Source organism: Leuresthes tenuis, unplaced genomic scaffold (assembly GCF_036924035.1).
Source record: "Leuresthes tenuis unplaced genomic scaffold, fLeuTen1.0.hap1 SCAF_17, whole genome shotgun sequence".
NCBI lineage: Eukaryota > Metazoa > Chordata > Actinopteri > Atheriniformes > Atherinopsidae > Leuresthes > Leuresthes tenuis.
This window is the reverse complement of record NW_027325371.1, coordinates 18275901-18291093: the sequence shown is the minus strand read 5'-3', so window position 1 is coordinate 18291093 and position 15193 is coordinate 18275901. Positions and strand designations below refer to the sequence as shown.

The window sequence follows — 15193 nt, the reverse complement described above, 5'->3', positions numbered from 1 at the left end:
ACTGAAATCTACAGGAAATAGTCCGATAATGCACACACTCATATCTCAGATATATCACACACTTTCTTATGTCTAAGGAAAAGTGGATCCCCTCAATAAACTAAAAACCTAAAACACTCTTTCAACACCGTCCATGAATAGCTCTGAATAAAGGAAAGATCTCTCCACACCAGCCTACTGTTCCCACCCCCCGAAAAAGAAAGTCACTGAATTTTCAAGTTTTTATTCAACTTTATTTCACAATTTCAGACCATTTATTGTGTCCTTTTGTTATAATAATCACACACAATGTCAACTGGCTAAAACAATATAAAACATAACTTCCACAGTTTTCTGTTATTTATATTATGTACATGCACTCAGACGTTTCGAGGCAAAAAAAAAGGGGGAAAAAAATCTCAGGCCTTTGTCTTTTCTCAAGTGCACTTTCTTCTGTCGCCGTTGGGATGCAGAGAGGCCGTTCCAATGAGGATCCTTCAGCTTCTGCCAGCTGGCTGGATTTGTTTTTGGGCTTTGAACTATTTTATGTTCATTTTGGAAGCATCGTGCGTTAGAATGGACTAATTAAACGAACACACAGCAGCAGGTTTGCTTACTTTTACAGAGCGACTTCCTCTATGCGACGTGACTGCGTCTCTGGGAGAAGGCAACACCTCGAAAATGAATGACCGTGGCGTCAATTGCTGCAACCGAGTTTCACTTTCAGCTGGATTCGCAAAAAGAATCTAAACACAAAGCATCTTGAATTGGAATAGAGGACGATTGGAGGGAGCAAAGCGGTGACCCTCCTGCCTTATTTTCAGGCCCTTAACTGCTTCCTTTAAAGGACAGAGCTTCTTAAAGAAGTTCCACAGTTTGGTTCATGACCAACACCTTAGTGCCAGGATTGTCTTCTTCTTGAGTAACACACATTTTCCTTTGATGTGGCGGATGTGGAATAAAGAATTAACGTCGTCGTGCTTCTGACTGCTGCGTCACAGCTCGCAGAAAAACGATTGGCATCACCTCTGAGCCGTGATGGATTGATAAAAAGTGGAAGAGGGTACAACAGACGAGGTCTCCTCTGCCGAGCCTTACACAGAGTGGTTTGGACATGAAGTCTTCCTTTGTACAGCTCTGTCAACACGTTACTAATGGTATTCACGGAGGCACGAGCAAGCTTAGCACTCGTGGGAAAACTGGAGATGTGGATCATACAAGAGTTACAAATGTCACACTGACAGCAGAGTTCTGGCATCATCATTATCATCATCATCTATGCATTGAAGATGCATAAAAAGTTCTTTAAAAGACAGGTACAATCTTAATCTTATTGAATTGTTGAAGTTTATCAAAGGAAGAAAAGAAAAAAAAACAGGCTCGTTTGTCACCTGTGCAACAGTATAATACTTAAAAATGGATTCTTATTGGAGTGGTCCTGCAGTAGCTTCCTGCCTCCCGTCTGGTACCACTGTCGCCTCAGGCTGCTCAGGCGGGACCGAGGGCAGCGCTTCACTCTAAGTGGGGGCGAACTTCTTGGCCTGTGCCCGTACCCGCTTCTCATAATCCATCCGGTTCTGACTGAAACAGATCAACAAAAACACGGCGGTAAGAAGATCGGCCGTCGTTTCAGTGCGGACACGATACGACACGCACACTCGATACCTTCGTTTAAATATAGCAGCCTGTAAGTGTCCTTACTTCGCAGCAGCCAGTCTCTACATGTTGAATAAAACTAAATAAATCACCAACTTTCAACTGTGTTAAATAAACTTCCTCCAGAAACACTTAGATTCAGCTGAAGGACTTTCTGCAGACAAACTTACCAGTAAATCGTGTAAGCCTCTGCCTGTGCTGGGTCTTGAATGTTCGGCTCGTTCAGGAGCTCCTGAATACCCAACAGGATCTTAAAATGAATGAGGAAACAGAACAGCATTTAATCTGAGAGGCAGTTCAGTCTGCAGCCGTCACACTGCTGCAGTAAATCCACACGTGACCGTGCATCGGACAACACTAACAGCAGATAACCTGATGGCTGAAAGTAAAGCGGGAATCTGTGAGCGGTCCAACCTGTTTAATGGTGATGGCCGGTCTCCAATCCTTGTCCTCCTCCAGGATCGACAGACACACAGTGCCTGATGGGTAGACGTTCGGGTGGAATATGGGTGGCTCAAACTTGCCTGCGTGGGAATGTCCAAAGCAAAGTCAAAGTGTCAAGACCGGAAACAAACCCGAGTTTGTAGAATTGAAGGTTTCAGTTGCAAAATGCAATGTAGTTATTGTAAAAATCCATCATTACCTAGTCATCATTAAGTGATTCACACAATGTCTCTAAAACACAAGAGGATCTGTGAGAGCGCCGTCACTGTGCAACACGTGCATCATTCCACTTTATTCAAAAAGTGCAGTTTTCCTCACATCTATCTGCCATCCCCACTGATCACATACTGCATTTGCTCATCAACTCATGTGAGTAACTTGAAAACTAGTGCCGAGATTATGCCGGAGGCCGGGATCAACATCAGGTCTGTGAATAGTAGTGTCACTGTAACTATAATGCCATGCTACAGGCTTTGTGGCAAAAACTTATTATTTTCTGCTGAGTTTTCTTGCCTCAAAATGTACATTTCGGCCCTCTGATACTACATAAAACTACGCACAAAATACTGAAGAGGGCTTGCACTCACATTTGGGTGGAGAGGAAGGGTAGTCGTCTTTGAACAGCATTCTGAGCTTATAGAGGCCTCCCTCCCACAAGGTCTGACGGATGAAAAGAGGAAGAGAAAGGGCTTTAGTGAACAAATTCATGACAGTTATATTGGTCAATAACTTGAGAAATAAATGAGCTAATAACACTCTACCAGTACTTTGTTTAAAGTTTAATATCCCAACAAGGAAACCTGACCTCTAACTGGCAGTCTGTGATTTACTTATTCATTAAAAATCACTCAAAAGAGAAAATTTTAACTTCCCATTTGTCTAAAATGTACCATCAATAAAGCGCTGGTTTTATACAATAACTGATAAAAAGCAAAAGTCCTTCATGTTTGCCACTTAAAACAAAATGTGACAGAGGAATTAAAATTCTAGCTATCAGTTTGGTGTGCGTTCGGAGCTATTTATTTCATAGTATTCTCAAGTACTCCAGATCTCAAAAGAGGGAGGCTTCTGAGGAAGAGAGGAGCAGAGTGGAGTCAAGTGGATCACTCCACCCCCTAAACTTATCCACTTGAATACAGGTGTAAATCAGTGGCTGGAAAAAAAAAAAGAGCTGCTGTGCTGTCACAGACCAAAGCACATAAGATATTTCGTGAGGAGCTTGGGAAACTTTGTCAGCTTGTGAGAAAAAAAGCTTAATACGTATCAAACATACTCCTTTCTTCCCCGGGATGGCACACTCCCAGTTCATCAGATTCATAGTTCCATCCGGATTCTTAGTGGGAACAGCAACAAAACCCTGTGGAGATCACACGAAAGTTATCAGAGTCAGCTTTATGTCGGAACCATATGGTAATGTGGTATATTCATCGGTTTCCTGTGCATGTTTAACAGGACATAGCATACGAGTGATTTCCATGAATCAGAGGACAAGGAGTGGATGCAGTGTGCTGTTCAGCGTACTGCTGCTTACAAATGGGTGGTCTTTCCTCCAGGCTTTGCGCTCCTGAGACAGTCTGCTAAGAGCAATGCCAGACATTACTGCTCATCAACGCCTCCCTGTGGAAAAACAAATCCAAAACTAATCAATTTCAATCAAGCTGTACAAACACCGCACACGTCGCCTTTGTCGTTTCTACCAATATAACGACATTAATTGATTTAATTACGAACATTCACCGGTATTATTTGTTAATGAGACATTTTAACGATAAAAAAACATTTGATTTTGCCACTGCAGTCCTCGGCACAGGACCCAAAAACACCACTCAAGGAAAAAACAATACAAAGAAATGAGGTCACTCTGAGGTCACAGTGTTAATGTTAAAACACATCTAGTTCAGGTAGTTTACCTCTTTTTTCCCAATTCGACTGATTATCACAATTCGCGTTAGGTTGGTTTCAGGGCTAGCTTGCGTGCGTTGCTAATGCTAACGTTCCCTCCGCTATGACGGCAACTGAAAAAATAAAACCACGTTTAAAAACAAAACTACTCCGCCAGTTAGGGCGTAAACTACCACGCCGTATGAAACGTCTGTTCTTACAATATCGCCTAAACTCACACTTTTAAATGTAGAGGTAAAATTGTGGGTAATCGAACAGAGTTATGTAAAACAATGTGACTCTGAAAACCGTTCCGACAACTAGCTGTCTGCAAGAAAGGACCCCAATTTGTTTATTTCGTAAGGACCTTCAGGCAGTATACGGGGCATCCGAGTGACGCACGTCACGGATGGTCGGCCATCTTTGCTGTGCCATTTGAAGCCGTCTCCAAAAGTTTTTTTTCCCTTTTCCGCACACAGACACACCTATACATACAGAAATACACACACACACACACGTATATATTTACACAAACACATCAATAGATCAAAATGAAAATAATCATTTTCTGTAGCTTTCAATTTCTTGATTTTAATCAACTCCTTTAAATAAAATACACAGTGTAATAATGCATTCAATGCCATCATCTACAACAAGCGACAAGCAAAAGAACTTTCGCCAAACACCTTTTTTTTTGCACATGTTGTGGCCAAGCTCCTGAGCACCTCCATCCTTCTACTTCATAAACCCACCAAGTTTGCCCCGTTCATAATATTACAGAACATTAATCTATTCTAAGCACTGCAGTTCGAGCCTCTTAAAAACGAGCTTTTTGTTCTCACACACCGCCGTAGCTTCATCTAATTCTAGTCTCTGCACTCTTTTAAATGAAAAAAAAAACTCCTGGCACACTTCAACACATCGCTGATGACAACATAAAGCCACCTGTAATAAAAGACACTATTGCAGGTTTAAATAAATGCACAGATTTAAGGCACTTTCCTGAGCTACTCTGCAATATGCATTTATGCATCCACGTTAGTTAAATACTGTTCCTAATACTGCTAAACATAGTCATCCTGGTGTAACAAAAGCTAAAATAAATTAGCTTTAGTCTAGGAATTTAGCATACACAACCCATATCACGGAGAGGGACTGGACTAAAGTAGAGCAGTTGTCCTTTGTGACCTCTACATGTGGCATTATGGAAAACTTTTTAATTTTATTAATTCTGTGATGTCTCAGGAAGGCCGGCAATATTTGTGTGGGACTTGTATCAGTATTCCTTTAAAGACACAAATTTCCAAAAAAAAAGTTTTGACTTCCGTGAAGCCAAATTATTAAAGTGAAACAGACAGAACAATCTACATGTATGTATCAGAAGTGATTCATGCAGTCATTCATCAAAGCGTTCAACAAAGTAACAAAAATCACATCATTCCAGGAAAGAAAAAGCACAAAATTTGCAACCTCTGGTCAAAGTCTTCAGTTAGTCAAAAACTTTTCATGTGAACAGCCTTCCATAGTGAGTACTACCACCTCAGCATTAGTAAAAACTACAAAGACTCTAGTCAAAAGGTAACATTGTCTTGGTTTGCAGGTTTCCCAGTAGTGGTAGTAATAAAGGAATAATAGGAATAATATCATCTATTTGCACCCTGCTTGATAATTGCTCATCGGATCACCCCTTCTTTCCCTCCCCCTCTGAAATGATGTGCTCCGGTGAAGCTCTTTTAAACCATTCGCTCCAGGAACCATCATAAACGCTGACCCCGGGGTTGCCGAGCCGGTGAGCGGCCAGAACGACTTGGCACGCCGTGACACCAGAACCGCAAGAGGCCCAGAGCGGCCGCTCCAGGTCCACCCCGGCCTCCCTGAAAAGCTGGGCCAGACGCTCGGTTCCATGCTGTTTTCCCGAAGCATCCAGGAAGGACGTGAACGGCATGTTGATCGCTCCGGGGAAATGTCCAGGCAGCACGTCTGAGAGGGTGAGACAGAGGAGGGAGAGAAGGCGGGAGACAAATAAAGAAGCAGGTGAATGGCTCAATATCTGCAGTATATTCCATTTCTTTCTGTTTGAGGGGGACTGTGTATAAAGAGTGTTGCAATTTCTACACAGTAGAACTGAAATGTATGAAAATGACTCTAATGACTCTGTGTGTCTGACTTAATTAAAGTCTTGAATGTGCACTTTAATTACGTCTGAATTGTCCAATTCAGAATTTGACACTGACGAGCAGAGGGGGAACTGTAAGAAAAATGCGACTGTCCCAAACATTATGGACGGCACTGTATGTTGACATTTTGTCTCTCAGAATGCATCAAAATCTGTGGATGAACCCACTTCTGATGTTCTTGGTTTTTCTCTGATTGGTTCGCTTTCACCTTTAATCACATGTTGTGGGTTCTGCAACCCCAAAATCAGAGACAACAGCAAAAAAAGTCATACACAGGCTGGGATTACATGATGGAAAGGGAGAATCAGATGAACCATGAAAAGTTCTTTCATGCGCTTGAATGGTGTTTACTACGGAAGCCGAGAACGGCCGTGGATTTTTTTTAATGCACTGTTATCACGAGAAAACAATCTACGTTATATCGAGATAACGAGATAATAAGTCGTTATCACGAGATAACAGTGCATAAAAAAAATCCACGGCCGTTCTCGGCTTCCGTACATTATTCTGTTTATTGACAGGTGAAAAACAATTATTCTGAAAAGACTTCTTTTCAGTGACGTCTGTGGGAAAAGTTTGGTTTTGCTCACCGTCTCTGGGCTCCGGCTCTGTCCCCCTGAATCTGCCATTGGACCTGGCGTCCACCACCTGAGCCTGCTTGGTGCTGATGTTCTCCAGGACATCCTCATAGCTCTTCACCCATGACGGATTCATGGTCGCCTGGAATTGTCGGGGATCCGGCTCGCAGTACTCAGAAGTCACCGGGGAGCCGTTAGCCAACCAATCCTTCATGCCTCCGTCCAGCACCGAGACTAAGTTGTGTCCGAACAGCCGAAACATCCACCACACGCGCGGCGCACTGTACGACCCAAAGTCGCTGGTGTCATACACCACAACGTGTGTGTCATTCCCGATGCCGAGATCTCCGACATACTGAGCGAACTGGCTGGAAGCTGGCAGCATATGGTCGAACGCTGAGCTCTTATCGCAGCATTCGTCTAAGTCAAAAAACGACGCTCCCGGTATGTGCTTTTGTGCAAATTCATCTTTCGGGACGCGCTTCGTTTTCGGTAGGTACCACGAAGTGTCAAGAATGCGAAGCTTGGGACCAACAAGTTTACTTTTGATGGCGTCTGCCAGCCACTTACCTGAGACCAGAGCACGGGTCTGAGCCGCCATGACGGAAAATGCACAAAGTTTACACGGCGAACGCCAGAGGGCAAAGTCGACTTAGAGCAGGGAAAGTAAATACCGCCTAAATAAAAACCGCATTCAAATAAACCAATGACAAACTCTGTCACACGAAGTGTATTAATAAAGAAAAACTGTTTCTATAAGAAGTGTCCTTTTTAAATGACTTGCAAATTTATTTATTTTTGTCCAAGAAAGCATCTGACAGTGGAGTTACGGTGCTGTATATAAAACCCTAAATCAGAGAAAGTTGACAAGGTCTTTAAAAAAAAAAGAAAAAAGGGAGTTTATGAGACTGAAGGACTGTGTCTGAGAGGATGGTCAGCAGCATGGGGACACCACAGGTGTCTGTACTCTCACCATTCAGCTTCAGTACACTTCAGAATTGCGGTAGAACTCAAAAGTCCTGTCATCGTCAGAAATACTCTGATGACTTTGCACTTTTTGGGTGTATCAGTGATGGACAAGAGGCTAAGTATGGGCAACTGCTCGACCACCTTTTCTTGAATAGAAACAAGTCAAGTCAACTTTATTATTAATGCAACAGGACGTACAGAGAATGATCCTCTGCAGGATGCAGTGCAGCCGCCGTGTCACACAGTGATGCAGCTGCTCAGGATGCTCTTCTACGTTCCACGGTAGAAGGTGTGCATGATGGGAACTGGTGCTAGGAAGTAGAGGTGCTGGTGTTGCTGCTCCAAGAGAGGTCCTCAGTGAGTGCACATCCAGGAACTTGGTGCTGCTAGATTTTAGGAGGACCTAAGGTGGAAGCTGAGGGCTTAAGGGTCACATGTTACTTCCAACCCCCTCCAAAAAGATAAGTTTTTGGGCACTTGTGACCTTTATTTGACAGTAGGTGGACAGGCAAGGGGGCAGATAGAGTGGGGGAAGCCAGCTGTGGTAAGGTACAGCCTCTGCTTAACCAGGTGAGCTCCACCATGCGTCAAACTTCACACTTCAGCATGGCAGTTCACAAATCAGTTGGTGACATCACCGTGGCATGTAATGTGCTTTTAAAAAAAACTTAAATAACCAATGAGTTTAAAACACCACAGTGAAAGAGTCAGTCGGTCGCACGGTGTTCACCTTTTTCATTGTTGCATTTTGAATGAAAGTTTGCCATCTCGTTCTTCTCATCAAAGCTCGCTTTTAGCCTCGGCGATGACGTGCTCTGTTGGAGCCTTGATGAACCACTCGTACCAGGACCCATCGTACACAGATGCTGTAGGGGCGCTGCACAGGTGAGCAGCCAGCACCACGTGGCAGGCCGTCACTCCAGAGCCACAAGTCCCACAGACTGGCTTACGCACCTCTCAAAAAACTGCTTTAGCTTCTCGGTGGAGATCATCATGCCGTCATCATCCATGAACTCAAAGAAAGGCATGCATTTGGAGCCTGGGATATGGCCTGGTTGGACACCTGTTGCACACATTTGTAGCACAGCAAAGTGTCAATCACTGTTAAAGGGGCCTGGCAGCTGTTTTTCTTAATTTCCAACAAGCCCAAATGTCTCACAAAGTATGCAAGAAAAAAAGTGAATTATTCTGTAAGTCCGACCAAAACCGGACTGTTTAACCACGTAACCAGTTTAACCAGTTTAACCATTGACTCTATTATAGCTCCTGTGTAGGCTGTGGAGCCTTCATGTGCCAAAGGGCTAACTCAGATCTTTCTACGCGAAATAACAGCTGATGTGGAGCCTCATGCTGCAGACCTGGCTGACACACTTCCCTGGATGTGTCCAAATGACACTGGAATATCTGGTGAAGGTCCCAAACCGGACGGTCCGACATCTCCTACTGGAAAAGTGTTGATGCCAAACTAAAGCCATCAACTCCAGCCAGGACCTGGTTTCATGTTGTCTGTCGCAGAGGTAAACCCAGCACGAAACCTAAACCTCCAGCAGTTACTCCATCACCTGAAGTCCAGTTGCATAATAGATATGATCCGCTGACTCCAAATACAATGTGTGACAATGAATGTAATGCAAAAATGACTAAAAACGAGAAATGGCCCCAAAACCCAGCCAAGGCCTAACCAGAATATTAGGAGAAGCCCAAATCTCACAACCAAGGTGAGGACTATGGAAGCAATCAACACCTCCACACAAAATGGAATAGATACACTAAGTCAGAATGGCAAAGACGGAAAATATAACTTTTTCTGATACATCAGTCAGGGAACTGATAGATATATTGCCGACCATTCTGTCTACACATCCAGATGGCATGAAGATCATTATCCACACAGGCTCTTTCGATATTCTGAGAAGGAAGACTGGCTCTGAGATCCTGAAGAAAGACTTTTCTCTGCTGTTAGAGAGACTGTGTCACTATGGAGCACACAGTTCCTACTGTGGGTAAAGGAATTTAACTTTTCAGCAGACTTCTTGGTCTGAACACATGGTTGTCAAACGCATGCATCGCCCATAGGGATTAAGTTCACTGATAACTTTAATATATTTTGGATCTGTAAGGAGCGTTTCAGACCTGATGGCGTGCATCCAAATCGAACTGGATGCAGATTACTTGGTGCACACTTACGTCATGCTGTTGGGATGGCAAACCCAAACATGACTGTACAGATAAGAGTGAAGGACACAGCAGTGAGGCAAACAACCCCCAGCCCTCCCCCCTCACCAGACCCTTTATTCCACATCACCCGAGGTCTCCAAAGGATGTCTCTATCCCAGCCAGGACTCCAGCGACCACCATCTTCCTCCCCCTCCTCTTACATCATCTGTCCTGGCAGAGCAGGACACAAGGGGATGTGCAGGATGTTTGAAGGAGCAGTAGCAGAGTCCAAAACAAAGATTACATGCCATGATGCGTTCAGGGTCCCTGCTATAGTAGTCTTACTACTGACAGCTGTTCTGAGAACAAGCTGGGGCCCAGTAGGATTCCTGTATTAGTTAGTAAAAGAAGGAATCAAAAACAGTCAACTTGCTGGGTGAATCTATCTAATCTGTTAATGGTACCATGTACAACTCAGAATACAACAGAGACCAGTGTAAACTCCACAAAGCTAGCTTTACTTAATATTAGATCTGTCCAATAAGTCACTGTTAGTTAATGACTTCATAATTTCAAACAATTTAGATTTTCTTTTTCCGACAGAAACATGGTTAACAGAGTGCACAAGTGCTACTGTTCTTAATGAAACAGCACCCCCAAATTTTAGTTTTATGGATAAATGCCAAAATGGGAGGAAAGGTGGGGGAGAAACTGCCTTATTTAAACACTTGTTTTGAATATCTTTGTTTTATTTTAAAGGGTGTTCCTAAAATTCTGTTCTTAATCATTTACATATCTCCAGGATACTGTGCAACAACTTGTGTCAACTTATGGTCACTTGAAGAATTTCCATACTTTCTCTCTGTTCTAAGGAAAATCCTGAAGTAACTTAAAATAACATCTGCCATGCTTATATGTACAATGGTCTCTCATAGACGAACATTCAAACAATAAATGCAACTTCTCTTGGCTCAGGCTCTACTCCTCGGAACCTTGCCTAGGGCCTCACGTCCACCACCTGGATGTTCTGGGTTGAAATATTATCAGTGATGTCCTCAAATGACTTCACCCAGGAACGGTTCAGAGTGGCGGTGAACTTTGCTGGTTCAGGCCCGGCGCGTGCACCCATGACCTTGTGACCCGCTCTGACCCAGTTCCTAAAACTCCCGTTGAGCACCGACACGCGAGGGTGGCCAAACCGTCAAAACATCCACCAAACCCTCGTGCAAGAAAACATTCCAAAGTAAACAACCATGTGGCTGTCATTTCCAATGCCTAGGTTCCCAACGTAGTCTGCGAAAAACTGCTCTGATGGCAGCATGTGATCGAACTTTTCGCGCCTGTCGGAGCACGTATCGATGTCAAAAAAACGATGCTGAATTAAATGTAACTTACAGACATATAAAATAAATGAATGATGCACTGCAACACAAGGACATGGAATAATGAATTAAATAGTGAAATAATTATATATTTTTTTTACATTAAATTAATTGGTATTTTAATGGATTAATGACTCATTGAAATAATTATTTAATGATTTATGTATTTGATTAAAATTTTAATGAATTAATGACACATTTAAGTAATTATTTAATGATGTATTTATTTATTTAATTTGGGCACTTTTATTCCTCCATCTATATCACCTGATTTCTGTTGAAACGACTTAATAAGTATCGAAATGCTGGCGATGTTGGGCTCGTGAGGGACAAAAATCAGATGGTTGAAACCAAATCAGAGACATAATATGGCTCAAGAGGAATGCCTAACCTCAGGACTCTCTTTTTTTAAATCTCACCTGCCACAAGGATGATTTATTTCACACATCAAAACTTCCAAACTTGCAATAGAAATTAGATGTTTACATATTTTCCACATTTCGTTGGTCTCAGCTACCCTCTCGTCCACTGGGTTTAGTACCCTCCGCCTTCGGGTGGGGGGACGGGTTCTGACTGTTGTTTGTGCTTATGCGCCAAACAGCAGTTCAGAGTACCCACCCTTTTTGGAGTCCCTGGGGGAGGCACTGGAGAATGCTCCTACCGGAGACTCCCTCGTTCTGATGGGAGACTTCAATGCTCACGTGGGCAATGACAGTGAGACCTGGAAGGGTGTGATTGGGAGGCCCGATCTGAATCAGAGCGGTGTTATGTTGTTGGACTTCTGTGCCAGTCATGGACTGTCCATAACGAACACCATGTTCAGGCATAAGGGTGTCCATATGTGCACTTGGCACCAGGACACCCTTATTTTAAATAAGAAAATAAGACCTGGCAGGGTGTCCGATTTGGCGACCTCAGAATCGGGTCTCTGCTTTTTGCGGATGATGTGGTTCTGTTAGCGTCGTCGGGCCGTGACCTTCAGCTCTCACTGGAGCGATTCGCAGCCGAGTGTGAAGCGGCTGGGATGAGAATCAGCACCTCCAAATCCGAGACTATGGTTCTCAGCCGGAAAAGGGTGGAATGAGATCCTTCCCCAAGAGGAGTTCAAGTATCTCGGGGTCTTGTTCACGAGTGAGGGACGAATGGAGCGTGAGATTGACGGGCGGATCGGTGCGGTGTCTGTAGTGTTGCGGGCTCTGCACCGACCTGTCGCTGTGAAGAAGGAACTGAGCCAGAAGGCGAAGCTCTCTATTTACTCGTCAATCTACGTTCCCATCCTCACCTATGGTCATGAGTTGTGGGTAGTGACCGAAAGAACAAGATCGCGAATACAAGCGGCCGAAATGGGTTTCCTCCGCAGGGTGTCTGGGCTCTCCCTTAGAGATAGGGTGAGAAGCTCAGTCCTCTGGGAGGGGCTCGGAGTAGAACCGCTGCTCCTCCGCATTGAGAGGAGTCAGATGAGGTGGCTCGGGTTAGGATGCCCCCTGGACGCCTCCCTGGTGAGGTGTTCCGGATACGTCCCACTGGGAGGAGACCCCGGGGAAGACCCAGGACACGTTGGAGAGACTATGTCTCTCGGCTGGCCTGGGAATGCCTCGGGGTCCCCCCGGAAGAGTTCGAGGAATTGGCCGGGGACAGGGACGTCTGGGTTTCTCTGTTAAAGCTGCTGCCCCCGTGACCCGACCCCCGGATAAGCAGTCGATGATGGATGGATGGACGGTGGCCTGGTTCAAGAGGCTACTCACCAGTTAGTCATTCAATGGAGCATTTCTGTCAGAGTTAATTGTAAAAGTTTATTTATTGGACTCCCTGTAAAAATAATACAAAACAAAGCAAAAACTGGCAGATATCCATTGGACTGAAGGGATAAAACGCACCAGCACCAATCTGAGTGGTCAAACAGCCCGATCCCACATCAAGCCAGTGAGAAACTGACCACAGAGGAACTAAGAATTCAAAGAACTTTCGCATAAACAGGGACTGCAAAGGCATGACACCACCTTGTGACACTTATTTCTTGACTTCTGTGTTCTCTTTTTTAATTGCTTTCACTTTGACCCACAATCCATGATTACAGTATGTCTTTCTCTAAATGAAGAGGAACACGTCTGATTTCATCACATTTAGTACGGCCACGACATCTGTGTATGCAGCACAAAGAAGTCATCAGTTCATAAAAGGGATAATATAAGGAAAGACAACAATGAATGTTCACACCAGTGGACAATAAGAGTCACAAATAAATGTGTTTGGACTCTAGGAAGAAATCAGCGCACCTGGAAAAACCAATGCAGATGCAGAAAGTGCCCAGCTGAGGTTTAAACCACTAACTGTTTCACTGTGAAGTGACTGTAACAATCTCCTGCACCTCAGAATCACCCTACACTCTAATTAGACTTGTAGTCTTGTGAAAAAGAAATTCCACCATCTTTTAATTCTAAAGTTATCATCTGGTTCGAAGTTAGGCACTTACAACCTCAAATAAGCCAGAACGCACGCATCTGTGCCATTATTTATTTGCAAAGAGAAATAACCAAAATGCAGCAGCAGCAGTCAGTCATTCTTCTATGAGAAAGATAATTCACATGTGGAAAACATTCGAGACGGTTGCCAATCTTCTCAGGAGAGCAAGTTCAGAACTTGCAATGCTGAGAGAAATGGGACAAAACCCCAAGAGCTACATCTCAGACTACACAGGCCTCAGTTAGCATGTTAAATATCAAAGTTCATGACGGTACAATTAGAAAAAGTCTGAACAAGTGTGGCTTGGTTTGAAGGATAGTCATGAGAAGGCTGCTTCTAAAAGAACATGTCAGCACAGCTTAGGTTAGTAAAGTTGAACTTAAACAAACCACAAGACAAGCAACAGACCAGAACAGAAACAATGCCCATTGGACAGACGGAAACCAAAGTGGAGACATTTGGTCATAATGCACAGTGCTACATTTGGAGAAAATCACTCGGCTGATTCCGTAAGCTGACTTGATTTGCGTATGTACACACTAATAAGGGGCTGCTCTGTTTGGCCTGTGTGAACTACCAACGAAGAACAGCAGCGGGTTAGCATGGACATGTTTTTTGGGCACAACCATCACTTGAAAAGGGCTGACAAGTTGACCGTGAGCTCCTCTGTACACCAAAGTATAATACAAAGAGTTAAATGTGAGGCCATCTGTCTGCCAGACAAAGCTTGATGGAAATTGGATTGAACCACAATGATCCCAAACACCAGCGGCGAATCTCCAACAGAATGTCTGAAAAAAGAAAGAATCAAGGTGCAGTGGTCCAGTCAAGATCCAGACCTCAACCTGACTGAAATTCTGTGGTGAGAGCTGTGCACAGAGAAATAACCACAAACCTCATTGAACTGGAGCAACATTGTTAAGAAAAGTCCTCTACAGTGATGTGAGAGAATGATAATGTCATACAGAAAACGATTACTAAAGGTTGCTGTCAAAACATGGAGTATGTTTAGTTAGTTTTTCCACACTGCTTTAAGATTTTGGCTTAGTTTTGGTAAAATACACAGTGTAAAGGTTTAATATGTCATCTGTCGTTGTCTGTCTGAGTTGCACCTCATTTTAAGACCATATCATTACTATCATTGTTACTTTTTTACAGATGCATGAAGCTGAAACAATGACAGGGAGTCTTCTTTCGTTTTTACTCTCATCAAATGATCATAGGCATCTTGTGCAACTTAGGAAGCTAAATCAATACTGTTTCCATTAGAGGTTCCTTAAACTACTTTCAATGTTACACTTCTCCAGTTTGGAGATAATCCTGAACCAAGATCGTTTACAATAAATGGATGTGCTCACTGCTGATCTTGTTGAAAAAGAAGGATGTTGTGAAACTGTGTGGATCATGAGGTCAAGACCAGAAGGTAATTTGCCGGTCACACTTTACTTTTAGAGCTGATTATTCATGAGTCATGTCCCTTCAGCCATTAGCAGAAAAACCTCTTTTG

The 15193-nt window shown here is 43.6% G+C and overlaps 2 protein-coding genes across 2 annotated transcripts; both read right to left on the bottom strand.

Annotated features, from left to right (window-relative positions):
• Nucleotides 1-207: 207 nt before the first annotated feature.
• LOC140272678 (SUMO-conjugating enzyme UBC9-like) lies at nt 208-4322 on the bottom strand. Its single transcript, XM_072368076.1, has 7 exons — nt 3990-4322; nt 3611-3696; nt 3353-3436; nt 2667-2739; nt 2050-2159; nt 1806-1885; nt 208-1560 (listed from the first exon to the last, which is right to left on the bottom strand). The coding sequence occupies exons 2-7, from the start codon at nt 3674-3676 to the stop codon at nt 1497-1499; spliced, it is 477 nt and encodes a 158-aa protein (XP_072224177.1). The 5' UTR covers nt 3677-3696; nt 3990-4322; the 3' UTR covers nt 208-1496.
• A 213-nt stretch (nt 4323-4535) lies between these two features.
• On the bottom strand, nt 4536-7349 carry mpst (mercaptopyruvate sulfurtransferase). The gene is made up of 2 exons (XM_072368077.1): nt 6728-7349; nt 4536-5940 (listed from the first exon to the last, which is right to left on the bottom strand). The coding sequence occupies exons 1-2, from the start codon at nt 7314-7316 to the stop codon at nt 5642-5644; spliced, it is 888 nt and encodes a 295-aa protein (XP_072224178.1). The 5' UTR covers nt 7317-7349; the 3' UTR covers nt 4536-5641.
• Nucleotides 7350-15193: the final 7844 nt, after the last annotated feature.